The sequence below is a fragment of the Mesocricetus auratus genome, unplaced genomic scaffold, assembly GCF_017639785.1.
Source record: "Mesocricetus auratus isolate SY011 unplaced genomic scaffold, BCM_Maur_2.0 Super-Scaffold_100027, whole genome shotgun sequence".
Taxonomy (NCBI): Eukaryota; Metazoa; Chordata; class Mammalia; order Rodentia; family Cricetidae; genus Mesocricetus; species Mesocricetus auratus.
In genome coordinates, this window is record NW_024429208.1 from 21,688,881 (window position 1) to 21,709,528 (window position 20,648).

At 43.6% G+C, this 20,648-nt stretch overlaps 1 protein-coding gene across 2 annotated transcripts; it reads right to left on the reverse strand.

The window, feature by feature from the left end:
• Positions 1–908: 908 nt before the first annotated feature.
• Slc25a16 (solute carrier family 25 member 16) lies at positions 909–20,056 on the reverse strand. 2 transcript variants are annotated; one of them, XM_040732257.1, is made up of 10 exons: positions 19,825–19,937; positions 18,247–18,331; positions 16,378–16,470; positions 12,732–12,865; positions 11,137–11,200; positions 9,702–9,823; positions 9,284–9,350; positions 6,822–6,984; positions 5,464–5,532; positions 909–3,083 (listed from the first exon to the last, which is right to left on the reverse strand). In XM_040732257.1, the coding sequence occupies exons 4-10, from the start codon at positions 12,792–12,794 to the stop codon at positions 2,927–2,929; spliced, it is 705 nt and encodes a 234-aa protein (XP_040588191.1). In that variant the 5' UTR covers positions 12,795–12,865; positions 16,378–16,470; positions 18,247–18,331; positions 19,825–19,937; the 3' UTR covers positions 909–2,926. The 2 variants fall into 2 exon arrangements, with proteins under 2 accessions (XP_040588191.1, XP_040588190.1); XM_040732256.1 differs by lacking the exon at positions 18,247–18,331 and having other exon boundaries at positions 19,825–20,056.
• Positions 20,057–20,648: the final 592 nt, after the last annotated feature.

Here is a 20,648-nt window from a genome sequence, read left to right on the forward strand (position 1 = left end):
TGTGCGTGGCATGCACACACACACACACACACACACACACACGCTGGAGAGATGGCTCAGTGGTATCTGCTGCTCTCCCGGAGGACTCTGGTTGAGCTTCCAGTACACCTGGATGCTCCCCACTCCCTATAATCCCAGTTCCAGATGAACTGATGCTCTCCTCTGGGTTCCAGAGGCACACTCATGCACACAGTGCACACACATACAGGCACACACACACAAACCTCTTAAAATAAGCCATTTCATAATTTTAACATTCTTCCATTCTGATTCCTGAACATGTGTGCGCGCCTGCTTGTGTGCAAGCGTGGGCAGACCAGTGGTTCAACACTCAGTGCTTTCTATGGCTCTTCATTTTATGAGACAGGGTCTTTGACAAGAATCTGAAAGTTACATAGCTGTTTGTCACCTGAACCATCTCCCCAGCCCTCTCATTCTGATACTTTATATTTAACATTTTTCCTTCAAAAATGCAAACATTTAAAGTCGAGCTGTGGTGCTGCACGCCTTTAATCCCAGCACTCGGGAGGTAGAGGCAGGAGGATCTCTGTGAGTTCGAGACCAGCCTGGTCTACTGAGCGAGTTCCAGGACAGCCTCCAAAACAATACAGAAAAACCCTGTCTTGAAAAACAAAAAACAAAAATCTATAACTCCAGTTCCTGGGGACCCTATGTCTTCCTTCTGGCCTCCTTAGGTATACCAGGCATGTGTGTAGGACACAGACATACATGCTGGCAAAACACTGGTACACATAAAATACTATTAAATAAATAAGAAAATAAAACTAAATAAATAGGACTGGCTAGGGACTCGGTCCAGTGGCAAAGTGTTTACCTAGCACGTACAAAGTCTTCAGATTGATCTCAGGTTCCACAGATGATAAATGAATAAACCATCAAAACAAGGATTAAAAAATTACTTTTAATATCTTACAGATTTTATAACAGACATAGAATGCAATTTCTTACTTTAAAAATATTTTCAGTTCTCTTTTATTGATAATATAACTGAGATATTTATTTTGTAGGTTTAAATTACCTTAAGATTGAATGGAATAATTAACTACAGTATGGTCCAGAAATTAAAATATACAAAAGAGCTTTATAAACAGATTTATCCCTATTCCTAGTACACTTAAAAGTCACAAAGTACAGGTTCGTTTTTAAATTAAAGATTATAAAGATATGACAAGAAATCTTTACAGGCAAGAAAAATGCAGAAATAACAGTAGCAGCTTAGATTTAATGTCTTAAAATTCTACAAATCACTACCTCTAAAGACAGAGGGTCTACCAATTCTACTCCATGTGTCATGCTTACAGCAAAAGAGAAAAAGTGCTCTAACACAATGGTCAGACTCCTTATATTCTAAACAACTTTCTTTAAAATGTAACAATCAAAGAATGTTTTATAGTTACACTTAGGAGTATAACACACTAAATTTATTTTACATGGAAGAACTTGTATCTTGACATAATATCTTAGAAACAGTTATATTCATGGTCCACTTAAGTTTTCTAGTACACATCGAGAGATTTAAGACAAACATTTACAAAGTTACTCTCCTTTGAAAAGCAGAGATATTTGATTTTCAATATTCTGCCTTTGGGAAATACAGTGGCTTTCAAAAACTCATGAAAATCAAAGTACCTGGTAATAGCATTTGAACAGAACCTGATTAAAGTCTCTACTTTTTTTAAAACAATACTACTTTTATGGAGAAATGAAGAGAGCTGAGGATGTAGCTCAGTCGTAGGTACACCACTTGCCAGGGATGTACAAGGTCCTCGATTCAATCACCAAAGAAAGGAAAATAAAAACAAAGAAAAACTTTTGAAAACAATGGAGGAAAGGGTGTCCTTTTATCAACAGGAGAAGAAGTCTAAGGAGAAACATAACAAGAGCACTACTTTGTGGCTGGCTATGTTTCACAGAACTTAAATATTCACTTCTCACTCTGCTACAATAAACTAAGTCTCCTGATTTAACGACGCTACAAAATGGCAGAGTGCTGGAGATGTAGTTCAGAGGTAGAGTGCTTATCTACCGAGATAGGCGAGAGAGACCCTGAGTTTACTCCCCAGCACAAGGAACGGAAGGATGGAGGGGGTGGGGTAACTAACAAGCAGTGTCAGAGGGCTGGGGTGTAGGCCATGGGCAGTGTGCAACCAGCATGCATGAGTTTGGTCCCTAGCACCTCACTTAAAAAGAAAAGGGTCAGGGATGTAGCTCAGTGGTACGGTACTTGCCTCAAACGGGCAAGGCCATGGCCTCAATTCCCCACCCCCCACTGAAAAAAAGGAAAAAAAGACAATCATAATTATAGGCTTGGGATGCGGTTTAGTGGATACAACAAGTACCTGGCATGCAAAAGGCCCTAGATTTGATTCTAGTCCCTCCCCACCTCAATAACCACAATAACAGTTAAGTGTGGTAAAACTAATGACAATCTCTTGGACTCCAATATGAACCTACCTCTCCTTCCAAATAGTACTTCCAAATAATCAGCAGGTTACCACCATCAGTGTAAGATGGTTTTTCAGGGTTCTAAGGGATAGTGTTTGGCATTAACAAGTATGTTAGAGTAGGCATGGTGGCACATGCCTAGCATCTCAGTACTTGGGAGGCAGAGGCAAGAGGATAACCACAAGTCTGAGGCCAGCCAGGTCTCCACAGTGAGTTCCGAGCCAGTCAGGGTTACATATCCAGATCCCAGCAAAAAGAAAACAAAAACAAAATTGTGCTCAGCACTTTTGATCTATGATTTAAAAACCATCAGACATCAAGTATTAAAACCCCAGTGGTTCCTCTGACAGGGCCAACGTCCCCTTCAAGTAATGTTTCCCTCACAATTAAGGTAACATTTATATATATTTCCTTCTGAGAATTGACTGAGGAAATCCATCACAAGTCATATCTTTTCCTTTTAGTTGAGGTGGAAAAATTGCTTCATAAGTTCATAGGTTGTGAAAGCCACAGCTTGAGAGGGAATACAGCGGATGTAGTTCAGAGACAAGCCACGATACAATCCTTTCCGAATCCCATGGTGTCCATAGACATACTTCATGGTTTCCCGCATCGTACTGAAAGACAGTGATAAAATGATGTAGCAACCATTCATGAGTGGCAAGACCAGACAAGCTCAGAACGCAAAAGAGCTTTGTTTATTGTTGGTTGGTTGGTTGGTTGATTTCTTCAGACAAAATCTTGTTCTATAGTCTGGGCTGGCCTTAAACTGTAATCCTCTGCCTCCAAATGCTGGAGAAAGAGGACTTTGCCACCAGGTCCTGCCCATAGTAGCATTTTTGTTGTTGTTGTTTTTGTTGTTATTTGGTTGGGTTTTGTTTTTTTGTTTTTCGAGACAGGATTTCTCTGTGGCTTTGGAGGCTGTCCTGGAACTAGCTCTTGTAGACCAGGCTGGTCTCGAGCTCACAGAGATCCGCCTGCCTCTGCCTCCTGAGTGCTGGGATTAAAGATGTGCGCCACCACGCCCGGCTTGTTCGGTTATTTTTTGAGCCAGGGTTTCTCTGTGTAACAGTTCTGACTATCCTGAAACTCGATTTGTAGACCAGGATGGCTTTGAACTCACAGAGATCCACCGCCTCTGCCTCCCAAGTGCTAGAATTAAAGGCGTGCACCACTACCACCACCAGGCTCAAATTAGCATTTTTTAAAAATATTTTATTTATTTATTGTGGATACAGTCTTCTGCCTGCATGCAGCAGAGGGCATCAGATCTCACTCAAGGTGGTTGTGAGCCACCATGCGATTCCTGGGAATTGAACTCAGGACCTCTGGAAGAACAGTCAGTGCTCTTAACCGCTGAGCAGTCTCTCCAGCCCCTCAAATTAGCATTTTTAAAAGAAGCTTAGTTGGCTGTGGTTGCTCAAACCTGTAATCCTAGCACTTCAAAAGCTAAAACAGAAGTTTCAGGTCAACCTGAGCTACAGAGAAAGATTCTATCTCAAAGAAAGCAATAAATATTTACATATGTAAATACATACATACAAATGAATGCATGAAGATGGTGCATACCTATAAGGGTAGCACTTGGGAGACAGAAACAGGAGGACGAGAAGTTACGGGCTAGCCTTTGCTAAATCAAAGTTGAGAACTGGCCTGAAGAGTTGGCTCACAGGTTAAGAGAACTTCTTGCTCTTCCAGAAAACCCAGATTTGGTTCCCAGCACCCACATGATGTTCCACAACCATCTGTAACTCCAGTCCCAGTTGAACCCATATCCTCTTCTGACCTCAGCAGGCACCAGGAATAGACATGAATAGACTTACGTACAGGCAAAACACTGGTACACATAAAATAATATAGATAAACCTTTTTTTAAAAAAAAAGTGGCCTGAATGTCATATATGAAACTTTGTTTAAACTACTGTCTGGAATAGTTTTTGGAAGACAAGGGTTACATGTACTAACATCACAATGAGAAATGGAGTCACTCCAAAGAAAGGCAAGCATCCTACAGAGCACTTGCAGGCTCCTTAGTGCGGTCTCCTGTGCCATCTGTACCACATCCCACTGATGGAAGCAAAGGCTGTATGAGTCTCCACTCTTTTGTCTCATTGCTTGGTGATGCAGGACTGAAGCTCGGGGAGACCGGCTTTCAAGACTGTTGGCGAGACAAGAGTCCTCTCTTCCTACTGACTTTAAAAATCACATTTCCTGGGCTGGGTGGTGGTGGCACATGTGTTTGATCCCAGCATTCGGAGGCAGAGGCAGGTGGATCTCTGTGAGTTTGAGACCAGCCTGGTCTACAAGAGCTAGTTCCAGGACAGTTTCCAAAGTCACAGAGAAACCCTGTCTCAAAAACCAAAACCAAAACCAAAACAAAACAAATCACATTTCCTAAGCAGAGGGCAGTCCATGCCTGTAACCACCGCCTGCAGCAGGGCAAAGAAGGATAGTGTATGGCCAAGGCCAGGCTTGTACTATATAGTAAGACCCTGTCTCAACTACCAACGGACCAACCAAGAAGCCAGTTAAAAGGCTCACACCCTCATCTCATGAACTTGAAATTAAAGAAAGGAAAATCACAGGCCAGGCAGTGGTGGTGCACACCTTTAATCCCAGCACACAGGAGGCAGAGACAGGCAGATTTCTGTGAGTTCGAGGCCAGCCTGGTCTACAGGGTGAGTTCTGGGACAGCCAGGGCTGTTACACAAAGAAAGCCTGTTCTGAAAAAACAAAAAGAAACAAACAAAAGAGAAAACATTACATTTCCAAAGATTATGAATAGTTAGACATTAGAACACTTACAGGCAGCCAGGCGTTGGTGGCGCACGCCTTTAATCCCAGCACTCGGGAGGCAGAGGCAGGCGGATCTCTGTGAGTTCGAGGCCAGCCTGGTCTACAGAGTGAGTTCCAGGACAGCCTCCAAAACAATACAGAGAAACCCTGTCTTGAAAAACCAAAAAAAAAAAAAAAAAGAAAAAAAAAAAGAACACTTACAGGCACTTTTCAAACTCCGGTAGGACTGTTCCTAACTGCATTCTCCGACGGGTCACATCAAATGGGTAGCTAAAGAAACAGAAAAATTAAATACTTAAAAGTAAACTCTCGTTTGCTATTTGACAACCATTGAAACCAAAATCCCATATCCACTGGGCATTCCTGTTGCATGAAGATGTGTCTATGTACTGACTCACATGCCTAAGGCACCTGATTAGTTTAATAAAGAGCAGCAGAGAATAGGTAGGACTTCCAGGCCTAAAGAGGAACTCAGGGTTAGAAGAATCTGGTGCTTCAGGAGTCATCAGGGAGAAGTGGAGGGATTAGGATGTGCAGAATGGAGAAGAGGTAAAAAGTCACATGACAGAACACAGATTAATAGAAACAGGTTAATTTAATTTATAAGAGCTAGTTGGGAACAAGCGTAAGCTAAAAGCCAAGGTTTCATGATTAATAATGCCTCCATGTCATTATTTGGGGTCTGGTGGTCCAAAGAAGGTCTGATTAAAAGACTAGCTACACAGTTCAGCACTTTTGAGGGTGGAGGCAGGAAGATCTGAAGTTGAAAGCCATCTTCAGCTACATGACAAGTTTGAGACCATATTTGATTACAAAAGATCCTGTCTCAGGAGGGGAAATGGAGAGAAAAAGAAGACAGGTTAAGCTGGGAGTCAGTTGTGAGGAAAGGGAAGTCTCTCTGTCTCTCTCTGTCTGTCTCTCTGTCTCTCTGTCTCTCTGTCTCTCTGTCTCTCTCTCTCTCACACACACACACACACAGAAAGTAAAAACAAAAAGAATGCTTGCTCCTGCTCAGGGAACCTGAGTTCAGTCCAAGCACCACCCCCGTCAGGCGGCTCACAAACACCTGTAATGCCAGCTCCAGACCTGACACCCTCTTCTGGCCTCTGGAGCTGTACCCTTATGCACAAACCCACATATATACAAAAATAAAAATAAAAACAAAACCTAAACAGAAGACAGGGATTGCTGAGCCAGCAATTTTATTTTTCCTTTGGTGAATCTTACAGTGATTCATATACTAGTTTTTACACACACACACACACACACACACACACACGATGACTTAAACTTGAGAAACTTCTTGTTGGCAAATTGATGAGAACAAATGAATCATCATGTTTAAGTGATTCTCTTGCTTTTATTCAAATGAATCCATAGGACTTAGATTAATATAATTAACCATTGGCATGTAATTACCTATAATATACTATGATGAAGGCATATCTGAAAAAAGTATTTAATACATATCAAAATCAAGTTATATTTCATTGTGGAAAGAGAATAAGATGACTAAGAGTGGCATCTGAAGAAATGGCACCTGAAGTTGAGACACTTACGATATCGTCTGTGCTATTGCTCCAGCAACACCACCACAAAGTAAGTTTATGTGAGTTTTCAAAACTAAGACATTGGGGTTGTCAGATGAAGGTCGGCCAAGCAGGGTGGGAGCATACGAAAGCCCAACGCTCTTCAAGGTACCAAAGGTAAAAAAGGACACACCTGAAAAGCAAAATATGAACTCACCATAACAAGAACCGAGAAAAAGACCTTCCTTACATCATAACACGTTAACTGAAGAAACCAAGTATGCATTTCCTAGTCTATGATAATTGCCTTAATAGAAGATATTTAATTAATATCTACAAATACTAATTCAAAGATACTACCACTTATCAAAAATGTAACATGGGGCCGGGCATTGGTGGCGCACGCACGCCTTTAATCCCAGCACTCGGGAGGCAGAGGCAGGCGGATCTCTGTGAGTTCGAGGCCAGCCTGGTCTACAAGAGCTAGTTCCAGGACAGCCTCCAAAGCCACAGAGAAACCCTGTCTCGAAAAACCAAAAAAAAAAAAAAAAAAAAGTAACATTGGTTTTCACACACTAATAATATACTGTGCATTGATGGGGCAGTAGTGAATACAATTTAGTATCATATAGGAGTAGAATTATGTAGTATTCCAAGGTTTAAACTGAGTGAAATTTAAACTCATAATTCACGCTTGTGGGAGTTCTAAGACAGAATCTTACTATGTCATCCTGGCTGGTCTGGAGGAACTCACTATGTAGACCAGGCTGGCCCTAGCCTCTCAAGGGCTGAGGCTAAAGGTACACATCACCACATCAAGTCCATAATTCATAATTTTATACACACATGCACACAATAAAGAGATGTAATCAAAGCACACCTTTAATTCCAGCAATAGGCTGGCAGAGGCAGGTGGATCTCAGTAAGTTCAAGACCAGCCTGGTCTACAGAATGAGTTCTAGGACAGCCAGGCTGTTACACAGAGAAACGCTGTCTCAAAAAACAAAACAAAACAAAACAAATATAAAATAAATAGATGTATGGTTTTTTTTGTTTTGTTTTTTAAGATTCATTTATTTGGGCTGGAGAGATGGCTCAGAGGTTAAGAGCACTGGTTGCTCTTCTCCAGAGGTTCTGAGTTCAATTCCCAGCAACCACATGGTGGCTCACAACCATCTATACTGAGATCTGGTGCCCCTTTCTCACATAAAGTTGTATATGCAGATAGAGTACTCATATACATAAAGTAAATAAATCTTTTACTCTATTTACTTATTACGTATACAGTGCTCTGTCTGCATGCATGCCTGCAGACTAGACAAGGGCATGAGATCTCATTATAAACAGTTGTGAACTGCCATGTGGGTGCTGGGATTTGAACCCGGGTCCTCTAGAAGAGCAGCCAGTGCTCTTAACCACTGAGCTATCTCTCCAGCCAAATAAATAGATGTAATAAAAAAAATTTTAACTATAAAGACATAAAAGACAGGCTCAGTGGAACCCACCTGTTACCCCAGCACTTGGGAGTCCCAAGCAAGAAGATGAGGATTTCAAGGTCATTCTCAGCTACATAGCAAGTTCAAGGCTAGACTGGGGTACGTGAGACCCTGTCTCAAAATAAATATGAATTCATACAAAACAATACCACAGCAAAAACAAGAAGATACGGTATGTCTCCAACACATTAAAACTTAAAAACACACAAGCAAAGGAGTCAGTCACAATGATTGAGATGTAAAGATTAATGGTTGTTTAGACTTGAGAGTCCTAACTATGGGTGAAAGAAGATGTCAAATTGATGGCTATAGATCTAAAATCAACTAAAAACCAATGAAACTGACACTTAGATGGACAAATTCTACTGTGTTCTAGACAAAACTCAAAAAAGCTGCTATCAAAAAACAATTGAATTGTTAGTCATTAAAAGACACTTTTAGGCTGGGCGATGGTAGCGCACGCCTTTAATTCCAGCACTCGGGAGGCAGAGGCAGGCGGATCTCTGTGAGTTGGAGGCCAGCCTAGTCTACAAATCGAGTTTCCAGGACAGCCTCCAAGACAATATAGAGAAACCCTGTCTCGAAAAACAAAACTAAACAAACAAAAAAAAAGACACTTTTAGGACTGGAGAAACCGTTTAGTCATAAGAGCATATGCGGTTCTTGCAAAGGACCCAGCGCCCAGCCCATGGTGCCTTACAGCTGTCTGTAGCCCTCTTCTGGCCTCCAAGGACAATAAGCACACATGCGGGGTACATATACATGCACAGGCAAAACACTCATAAACATAAACAGAGACAATGTACTGAGGCCAGCATGGGCTACAAGACTTTTTATTTTTTTTTTCTTTCTTTCTTTTTTTTTTTTTTCCCCGAGACAGAGCTGTCCCAGAACTCACTCTGTAGACTAGGCTGGCCTTGAACTCACAGAGATCCACCTGCCTCTGCCTGAGGATTACAGATGTGCACCACCTTCCTAGCCCAATTTGAATCATACCTGCATATGGAGCCATTCCTAATATAGTAGGCATCAGACCTCTGTAGAATCCAAGGAAACCACCTTCCTTTAAATGAAGAAAATTAGATTATGTCATATTCATTATGATGAACATCATAATAAAAGCATATGATATAATAGAAACAACCCCAGAACTCACCGGAAACACAAATATAGACTTCTCAAGATTATTACTGCTGTGACCATTAACAGTGTCCTCCCTCCCTCCCTCACTCCCTCCTCCACTCTCTCTTTTTCTTGTGGTACTAGACCTGAGCAGGGTAGTCAAATGCTTTTCCACTAATCTACACCCTAAATTAGCATCATTAATTCCAAATAAAGGAAAAGGTAGATAGCCTTCAGTGTTTTCCTAAATATAAGAACACATGCTATAAATTAGGGAAGTTGGATAAAATACCTTAGCATAAATTGTCTTGAACGCATGAATGATCCCTGAGTAGGTGTGCTCTCCTTTCACCTGGAAGGCTAGACGCACCCTAACCACATCGAGTGGGTAAGTGCAGATAACTGCTGTCATGCCTGGAAAGAACAGAACCACAAATGTAAAAACAGGGACATATCGATGGGCACACACACACACACACACACACACACACAAATACAACTAAATAAATGTAATTCAAAATAATTGGGGGGCTGGTTCTCTTTTCTTTTTTTTTTTTCTTTTTTGGTTTTTTCGAGACAGGGTTTCTCTGTGGCTTTGGAGGCTGTCCTGGAACTCCCTTGGTAGTCCAGGCTGGTCTTGAACTTACAGAGATCCACCTGCCTCTGCCTCCCAAGTGCTGGGATTAAAGGCGTGCAGCACCACTGTCTGGCTATTCTTTGCTTTTTTGACAGTATTTTACTATATAGCCAGCTGGCCACCAAGTTTCAGTCACCCTCATGTCTCAGCCTCCAGAATGCTAGAATTGTAGGCAGGCACCTCTATGTTGGCAAAAGCTCTTGATTAAAGAACCTCATTAGAGCCGGGCGTTGGTGGCACATGCTTTTAATCCTAGCACTCGGGAGGCAGAGGCAGGCGGATCTCTGTGAGTTCGAGACCAGCCTGGTTTACAAGAGCGAGTTCCAGGACAGCCTCCAAAGCCACAGAGAACCCCTGCCTTGGGAAATAAAAAAAAAAAAAAAAAAAGTACTTGCCTGGCATGTTTGCAGCCTTGGACTAGAGAGCTGTATGAGGCCATGAGGCCACTTCCCAACGCATGCAGGTTATAAGCACAAACCAAGACACAGATTGTAATAGTCAGAATTTACTCACATTCCACCACTGGGGAGGCAGAGGCAGGAAGATTTCTGTGAGTCCAGGATAGCCAGAGCTATATAGTAAGGCTGTCTCAGGCAACCAAACAAAATGAAACACACATACAAGAACTCTCTGAGTTCAAGGCTAGCCTGGTATACATTGTGAGTTCCAGGAAAATCAAGACTATACAGAGAAACCCTGTCTCAAAAAACAAAAACAACAACAAAACCCGGGGGTAGTGGTTCAACACCTTTGATGTCAGTACAATGGAGGCTGAGGCAGAGCAGATCCTAGAATAGCCAAAGCTACACAAAGAGCAGAAAAAATCTTAACTGCTTAGCCATCTCTATAGTCCCCAAAATTAAGCACTTTATTTTGTTTATATTTTCGTTTTTTCAAGACAGGGTTTCTCTGTATTGTTTTGGAGGCTGTCCTGGCACTCACTCTGTAGATCAGGCTGGGCTCAAACTCACAGAGATCCACCTGCCTCTGCCTCACGAGTGCTAGGATTAAAGGCTTGCGCCACCAATGCCCAGCAGCACTTTAATATAAAGAAAACTTACTTATCAAATGTAAAATGTATTCATCTTACCTGCCATGGATCCAGCCATCAATCTGTGCACATGACCAGAAACTCCCAGCTTTGTAGTAATGAACTAGAAACCAAAAACACTAAATTAAATGAGATTCTATTCTACTGTTAAAATAAAGTTAGAAGAGCCAGAGAGATGGCTTAGAGGTCAAGAGCATTTGCTGCTCTTGTAGAGGAGATGGATTCAGTTCCCCCACTCACTGTTCACCACTGCAGTTCCGGGAGACACAGCGCTCTCTTCTGGCTACTATAGGCACCAGACATTCACAGTACACACACATATGTAAAGACAAAACACTTAGACACATAAAATAATCTTTTTAAAATTACTTTAAAAATGAAGCTGGACGGTGGTGGCGCACGCCTTTAATACCAGCACTCGGGAGGCAGAGGCAGGTGGATCTCTGTGAGTTTGAGACCAGCCTGGTCTACAAGAAGTAGTTCCAGGACAAACTCCAAAGCCACAGAGAAACCCTGTCTCAGAAAAAAAAAATGAAAAAAAAAAAACCAACAACAACAAACAAAAATTGTTTTTCTTTTCTTTTTCTAAAATTCTAATCTCCTTAATGTTTATTATCTTCTTTAGGGTTGCCTTTCCCAGTATGCATACAATAAGTTAAAAATTTCTGTGTTAACATTAATATTTGAGTTTTCCAGAGAACAAGGAATTTCCTGACAGCAATCTTAAGTTACCCTTGCCTCTGAGCCACCACACTAACCCTCCTTTATCGTTTTGAAAGACACTTTTGAACTGGGCATGGTGGTATATGCTTACAATTCTAGCACTTGGGAGGAGAGGAGGGAAGATTGGGAGTTCAAAGCCAGCGCTGCGTACACAGTAAACTCCAGGCTAGCCTTACATAGTAAATTCCAGGCCCCATCTCAAAGAGGAAATGAAAAGATGGTTCAGTTGGGAAAGTGTTTGCCACATAAACAGAACAGAATGCACTTGATTCATAGCACCCAGGTCACCACCAGTAGGCACAAGGTCCTAGGCTCAATCCCCAGTACCAGAAAAAAATCCAGTGCAGAGCATGGTGACACACTGTGTACTTAACTCCCTGGAGTTGGGAGGCAGAGGCAAATGATCATCCACTCAAACCCAGCCTGTGCTTTACATAAGGGAGTTTCAAAACAACAGAAGATGTATGGGCCTACAAGATGGCTCAGCAGTAGAGGAACTTGCCACCAAGCCTGATAACTTGAGTCCAAACCATGGGACCCACATGATGCAAGGACTTCCACACGTGTTCTCTGATTTCCACACGTACACCATAGCACGTACAGGCTACCACACACACACACACACACACACACACACACACACACACAAAACAAACGTCTGATATTAAACTAATATTACAGGAAATGAAAGACAGGGCTGGAGAGATGGTTCAGGTTAGGAGCACTGGCTGCTCTTCCAGAGGTCCTGAGTTCGATTCCCAGCAACCACATGGCAGCTCACAGTCATTTGTAATGAGATGTGGTGCCCTCTTCTGGCATGCATTTGTACATAATAAATATTTACTGTATACATAATTAAATATACAAATCTTTAAAAAAGAAAGAAATGAAAGAGAGAAAAATCCAACTACCGTTTTGTAATGCTCAAATGCCATGAACTGAATTGCACCGTAGGGAAAGATTCGAATCATCATTGCACCATTTCCTTTATACAATCCAAGGTATCCTTCTTTTTGGGGAACAGCACGCAGTGCAGAAAGTACCCCTATTTATGGAAAGAGTTTAGAAGAAAAACACTATTAAAGTCATGAAAACTATCTAACTCTGAGCCAGGCATGTGGCTCACATCTGTAATCTTTTTTTTTTTTTTTTTTTTTTCTTTTTTGATTTTCGAGACAGGGTTTCTCTGTGGCTTTGGAGGCTGTCCTGGAACTAGCTCTTGTAGACCAGGCTGGTCTCGAACTCACAGAGATCCGCCTGCCTCTGCCTCCCAAGTGCTGGGATTAAAGGCGTGCGCCACCAACGCCCGGCCCTGTAATCTTTCTTAACTGGTTTGTTCTCCTTTTTTTTTTCTGTTAGCATGTATTTATTATTGCGTATGTGCTTGAGAATGTGTACACACTGGTGTGCTCATGTCACTGTGCATGTGTGGAGTCAGGGGACAACTGTGAAGAGCCAGTTCTCTCCTTCCATATTTGTATGGGTTCTGGTGATCAAACTCAAGTCATTAGGCTTATATGGCAAGCATTTGATCCACTGAGCGTTTGATCCCTCTCGTTGGCCTTCATTTTTGTTTTTTCTTTTCTTTCTTTCTTCTTTGTTTTTGTTGTGTGTTTGTATGTGGTGTGGTGTGTGTGGTATGGTATGGTAGTGTGGGGTGTGTGTATGTGTGGGTGGGTGGGTGTGGGTGTGTGGTGTGGTGTTTTGTGACAGGGTCTCATTATGTAGCTCCATCTAGCCTGCCATTTACAGAGTTCTGCATGCCCCTGCCCTCTGGATACAGGATTAAAGACCCATGCCATCAGCTGGACCCCTGTCATGTTCTTTTTCCTAACTGTAATCTCCACATAGGGAGGCTAAGGGAGGAAGATGGCATACTCAAGGCCAACTGGGCATGTAAGTTTGAGGCCAACATAAAGAACAGTATGTCTCAGTGCTCCCCCTCCAATAAACGTATCTAAATTCACATTTTCATAGAAAACACTGACAGGGACTGACATGATTTCATGAGTGTTTTGCTTTGTTTTCTTAGAGAGGTTCTCCTACAACCCAGGCTGGCCTCAAACACACTGCACAGTCATGAATGACCTTGAGTCTTGATCCTCCCACCCCCACCTCTCAAGTGCTAGGATTATTCGTATGCACCATCGTGCCTGGCCACAAATGGTAACTTCTCTTTTTCTAATAATTTATTTATTTTATTTCATGTACACAACTGTTTTGCCTACATGTGTATGCATTACATGAGTGACAGGTGCCCAAAAAGTTCAAAAGAGGGTGTTGGATGCCCTGGAACTGGAGCCATAGATGATCATGAGCCACTGTGTGGGTGCTGAGAACTGAACCCAGGTCCTCTAAGCTTTCAACCTTTGAGCCATCTCTCCAGCCAACAATGGAAGTGGTACTTTCTACAAAACAGTTAAACTGCACCATTTGTCTAAATCATATACATAAGCTTTACCACCGAGATGGACATGGTAGTACACGCCTTTAATCCCAGCACTTGGGAAGCAGAGGCAGGCGGATCTCTGTGAGTTCGAGACCAGCTTAGTCTACTGAGTGAGTTCCAGGATAGCCTCCAAAGCCACAGAGAAACCCTGTCTCAAAACACCAATAAAATAAAATAAAATAGTAAAAAAACAAAAAATGAAAATAATGAAAAAAAGAACAGAACAAGGGAAAAGGGAGCAGCAGGAACACACATCTCTGGGTACTAGGTACTGTGGGAGAGCTGAGTAGCAGAGCTCTTGCTTAGCATGTCTGAGGTACCAGGTTCAATAATCAGCACCAAAAACAAAAATTTAAAGTCATCGAGGAGGTGGTAGTGAATGCCTTCAATCTCAACATTCTGGAGGCAGAGGCAGGAGGATCTCTGAGTTTAAGGCTAGCGTGGTCTACAGAGTGAGTTCCAGGACAGCCAGAGCTACTTGTTTGAAAACCCAAAAATAAAAAATAAAAAATAAAAAGTCTACTAACTGCAATTGCTTAATGTGAGGATACTTTTCCCTTGGAAATACTGACAAACAAAGGACTTAGCTCTACTCCACTGGTGGATATCTTTACAAATTATCAACATAGGGGCTGAAGGCTCAGTGGTTAAGAACACTGACTGTTCTTCCAGAGGTCCTGAGTTCAATTCCCAGAAACCACATGGTGGCTCACAACCACCTTGAATGAGATCTGGTGCCCTCTGCTGGCATGCAGGCAGAAGGCTGTATACATAATAAAATATTAAAAAAAAAAAAAACAAATTATCAACATGAATCACTAATCCAATTAGCAGTATCCACTGGAGTATGTGCCAAGATACCCAGTAGATATCTGAAACTTCAAATAGTATCAAACCCCAGGGATACTATGTCTTTCCTGTACAAACATGCTTATGATAAACTTCAATTCACAAATCATTCACAATAAACTGTGCATGGTGGTACACTCCAGGAACATCAGCACTCAGGGCTGAGACAGAGGACTGCCATGAATCTGAGGCGAATCTGTGCTACAGAGTGAATTCTAGGCTAGCCTAAGCTACAGTGAGATCTTGTTATTGAAAAAACAAAAAATTAAGTAAAATAGGTAAAAGAAGTTATGGGGATTCATGCCTATACTCGTTATTTGGGTGGCTAAGACAAGAACTAGAGAGGCATAGGGGAGGTCTAGTTAAAAAAAATATTAAAGCCGGGCGTTGGTGGCGCACGCCTTTAATCCCAGCACTCGGGAGGCAGAGGCAGGTGGATCTCTGTGAGTTCGAGACCAGCCTGGACTACCAAGCGAGTTCCAGCACAGCCTCCAAAGCCACAGAGAAACCCTGTCTCGAAAAAACCAAAAAAATAAAAATAAAAAAATAAAAATAAATATTAAAAGAAAAAGGGAGACATTGCAAAGCTTGTCCCCATAATTCACTTTTACTCCTCTCTCTACAAGAAAACAAGTAGATAACCAGGTGGCAGTGGCACACGCCTTTAAACCCAGCACTCGGGAAGCAGGGACAGGCGGATCTCTGTGAGTTCGAGACCAGCCTGGTCTATAAGAGCTAGTTCCAGGACAGCCTCCAAAGCCACAGAGAAACCCTGTCTCTAACCACAACCCAAAAAAAAAAAAAAAAAAAAAAAAAAGGTAAAGTTTCATCCCTTTTCATCTTTAGCATCTGTTCTTGCTAGTTTTTATGTCAACTTGACATAAGATAGAGTCAAATGAGAGGAGAGGCTCAATTGAGAAAATGCCTCCATAAAATATGGTTGTAGGCAGACCTGTAAGGTATATTTTGAATCAGCGATTGATAGGGGAGGGCCCAGTCCATTGTGACAGGTGCCATTCCTGGACAGGTGGTCTCTGCTTCTCTAAGAAAGTACACTGAGCAAGCCATAAGAAACAAGTCAGTAAGCAGCACCCCTCCATGGCCTCTGCATCAGCTCCTGCCTCCAGGTTCCTGCCCTGTTAGAGTTTCTGACTTCCTTCAGCATAAGCAAATAAACCCTCTCCTCCCCAGCGTTCTTTGGGTCATGGTGTTTCATGACAGCAATAGAAACCCACACCAGAACAGCATCTGCAACTCACCTAAATGTTTGTAATGGTGGTTGTGAGCTTGTAATAAGACCTTTACTCGATCCAAAGGAGCAACTGTGGTTTTGGCACAGCACCCAGCAATACCTAAGAGAAAATGGAAAGAATCTGGATACCATCTCTTCCTGAAGGGAAATCATCACAGGTCCAGTCAGTACCTCAACTATAGTTCAGTTTGGTTCCCATGGGTAGAGTTGCTTAGTAATAGGGTTATGCAGATGATTGGCCCCCATTCTCTGTAACTTCAAAACAAGTTCCAAGAGTATACAGCAATGCAGTACCCAGTGTCTGATGAGTTACCCAACCGGGAAGTTCTATTTGAAACTCTTCTTCTAGAATACATTTTTCAATAAACATCAAAACAACCATTGCCCATGAAATCAATCATTCATGTACAATGCAGCAAGTATGCATTTGGTGCCGGAACTGTTGCACTGGCACACGGTATGCATGGAAACAGAGACGTGTTACAGGAAGTTACTTAAAACCCTCAGACGATCCAATGGAGGACATGATAGCACACACCAGCCTTTGGGAGTAAAGAGGCGTTCCCTTTGCTGCAGATACAGGCTTCTAGGCCAGTTTGCACTACAGAGAGAGGTCGTCCTCAGAAAGATGAGACAGGCACCAGGCAGTGGTGGCACACGCCACCCAGCGATACAGGGCTATATACAAAGTTCCTGTCTCAAGAAAAAAAGAACAGGAGTGGGTGGTGCACACCTTTTATCCCACCACTCAGGTGGCAGAGGCAGGTGGATCTCTGTGAGTTCAAGGCCAGCCCGGTCTACAAATCGAGTTCCAGGACAACCAGCGCTACTCAGAGAAACTCTGTCTTGGAGAGAGAGAGAGAGAGAGAGAGAGAGAGAGAGAGAGAGAGAGAGAGAGAGGGAGGGAGGGAGGGAGGGAGGGAGGGAGGGAGGGAGGGAGGGAGGGAGGGAGAGAGAGAGAGAGAGAGAGAGAGAGAGAGAGAGAGAGAGAGAACCATAAGTTGAGGCTAAGCAGTCATAATTAATAAGTCTCTGTGTCTTCATTTGGGAGCTGGTTGGTGACCCAAAGAAAATTCCAACTACAATGACTGGCCATCCACCTTAGGTTTTAAGCCAGTCTTTCCCTGGAGCTCACTAATTAGCTAGGGTGGTTGATCAGTAAGCAACAGAGATCTGCCTGCTCCGGTCTGCCAATGCTAGGTTACAGGCTGACGCCACCATGCCCAGGTTTTACTCAGGTTCTCATGTTAGTGCAGTAGGTAGTGGTGGCAGGGTTCTGAAACAGAGTCTCATGTAGTCTAGTCTAGGCTGGCTTCAAACTTGATATGTAGCTGAGGCAGACTTTGTGTTCCTACCTTCCAAGTGTTGTAGAGGTATGAACCCCATGCCTGGCTCTAGTAGGAAAGTCTTCATAATATTTGCGTGTGCTTACAGATCAGGATGTGAGCTCTAGCTGTTGCTTACATTATGCCTTTGCTTGGCCACCATTGACCCTGAAATGAAAGCCCAACTTTTCTTTTCTTTCTTTTTTTTTTGAGATGGGGTCTCACTGTGTATTCCTGGCTGTCCTGGTACTTGCTCTTGTAGACCAGGCTGGCTTTGAATTCACAGATATCTACCCACCTTTGCTTCCCAAAGTACTGGGATTAGAATGTGCCACTATGACAGCCAAAATTTCTTTTGTTCACACACACACACACACAATATATATATATATATATATATATATACACACACACACACACACACACACAAAGGTCAAAGTAGGCACCTAATTAGAACTCAGTTGTTCCAATACAAATAAGGAGATTTCGTTTTGTTTTGTTTTGTTTTGAGACAGGTTTCTCTGTGTAGCCCTGGCTGTACTGGAACTCACTTTGTAGATCAGGCTGGCCTCGAACTCACATAGATCCACCTGCCTCTGCCTCCTGAGTGCTGGAACTAAGAGATGTCTTTTCAATCTGCAGAAGAAAACAATTACATTCTCAATATCACTACAAGCTATGGATATGATTTTTCCACAAGTCCTCATGATGTGGGTATCTTTTTAATTGTCAGATAAATAATTAAGAGATGGCAACTCAGTGAATCAACAGACAGGCATTGGTGGCACGTGCCTTTAATCCCAGCACTCGGGAGGAAGAGGCAGGCTGATCTTTGTGAGTTCAAGACCCGCCTGGTCTACAGATGGAGTTCCAGGACAGGCTCCAAAGCAACACAGAGAAACCTTGTCTACAAAAACAAAAACAAAAAATCGTTGTGGGGAGGTAGAGAAACATCTGCACACACAAAGGAAGAGGAAATTTGAGACGTGTAAACTTTCTGGTCTTGCAACCTCAGCCACAGTACTTGTTTTCAAGCAGTTGCAGCTTGTTGGAACCAGTTTTGGTCATAGGCAGTTTTGCACAATACCCCCAGGCATTTCAGGGTGTTTTGTTTTGCTTTGCTTTTCAAGACAGGTTTTCTCTGTTCCCCGGCACTCACTCTGTAGACCAGGCTGGCTTCGAACTCACAGAGATCTGCCTGTCTCTGCCTCCCAAGTACTGGGGTTAAAGGCCTGCGCCAGCACCGCCAGCTAAGTTTTGTTTTTGAGACACGGTATCACTATGCATTCCTATCTTGCCAGGAACTTGCTATGTAGACCAGGTTTATCTCAAAGATCTGCCTGCCTCTGCATCCAAAGGGCTCAGACTGACTGCACGTAACAGATCATATCCTAGTCTTTTTTTTTTTTTTTTTTTTTTTTTTTTTTGGTTTTTTGAGACAGGGTTTCTCTGTATTGTTTTGGAGGCTGTCCTTGCTCTGTAGACCAGGCTGGCCCCTAACTCACAGAGATCCGCCTGCCTCTGCCTCCCGAGTGCTGGTATTAAAGGCCTGCACCACCAACGCCCGGCCCTAGTCTATTTTTAAAAACTGGCCTCCAGAGACTGGTAATAGTGGCACACGCCTGTAATTCCACTACTTGGAAGGTAGAGGCAAGAGAATGAGTTCGAAGCCAGCTTCAGCTACATAAGGAGACCGGGGTGGGGATGGGGCTACATGAAATAGGGTCTTATTCTCAACTCACCTCTCTCCTCTCTAACACACACACACACACACACACACACACACACACACACACGGGAAGGGGGAACGAGAGCAAGCTGGCCTCCATGCCCAATATTTGTTTCCTAAAATCCAAACCTACGCTGTCACTCATGTTATTTGCAAGAGAAAGGGGTGCCCATCACGTCCCACCTAAGGGAACCTTTTCTTTTCGACCATTGGGAGCGCAGGCGCTCGGTTCTGCATGTCCCTGGGGGCCAGTGGAGGGATTAGACCGGGCGGGAGAGGCTGAGATAAACGCCCGGCTGGGCGTAGCAGAAGTCCCGAGTTGTCACCGCGGCCGCTGGCTCTGACCTGCCGGCGGCCCGGCTTCTCCAAGCCACCCCAGGTCCCGGAGGCGGACACCTACCTCCGGCCAGGAAGGAACGCAGCCAGTAGAAGTCTCGGCGCGAGGTCGGACCTCCGCTCCCCGCTGCCTGCGGCACCGCGGGTGCAGGGTCGGCCGCCGCCAGGACCGCCGCCAGGGCCGCCGCCGCCATCGGGACCTGCGCCACGTCCCGAGCCTCCGCTGCCAACTTACAAAATACTGGGCAGCACCATGACTGGAGCCGGCTCTGACAGGAGCGGGGACGCCGGGCGGGCGGGGCCAGATGATGCCCGAGGCGCGGCGGCGCGGGATGATGACGCGCTGACAGCTGCGTCCAAGCAAAGGGGGATCCTGGATTAGGACCGAAGTGGACAACACCTAGGGAGTCTTACACGCTCAGAGTCCTGGTATACTGGCCGAAGGTTCACGGAGAGCTGGGTTTTGAAAGCTCACCACCTCTTTAGCCAGTTGACTGCTTCAGGCCTGCCATATCAGCACCCCAAAGTTTAATGCAGAAGAATGGAGATCAGTGTCCGCTTGAGCTGCATAGTGAGACCCTATCCCTGGCTCGTGCCTGTAATTCCAGCGCTCAAGATTCTGAAGCAGGAAGATCACCTTCAGATCAAGGCCAGCCTAGGCATCAGATTGAGTTCCAGACTATCCAGGGTTGCAAAGAGAGATTCTGTTTCAAAATAAAAGGCCAGCAAGATAGAGGCACTTGCCACTCGGCTTGACTATCTTAGTAAATCTCCAGGACCTAGTTGAAGGAGACAATTGATTTCCCACAAGTTGTTCTCTGACCTCCACACATGCACCATGGCAGTGCGCGTGTACACACACACACACACACACACACACACACACAC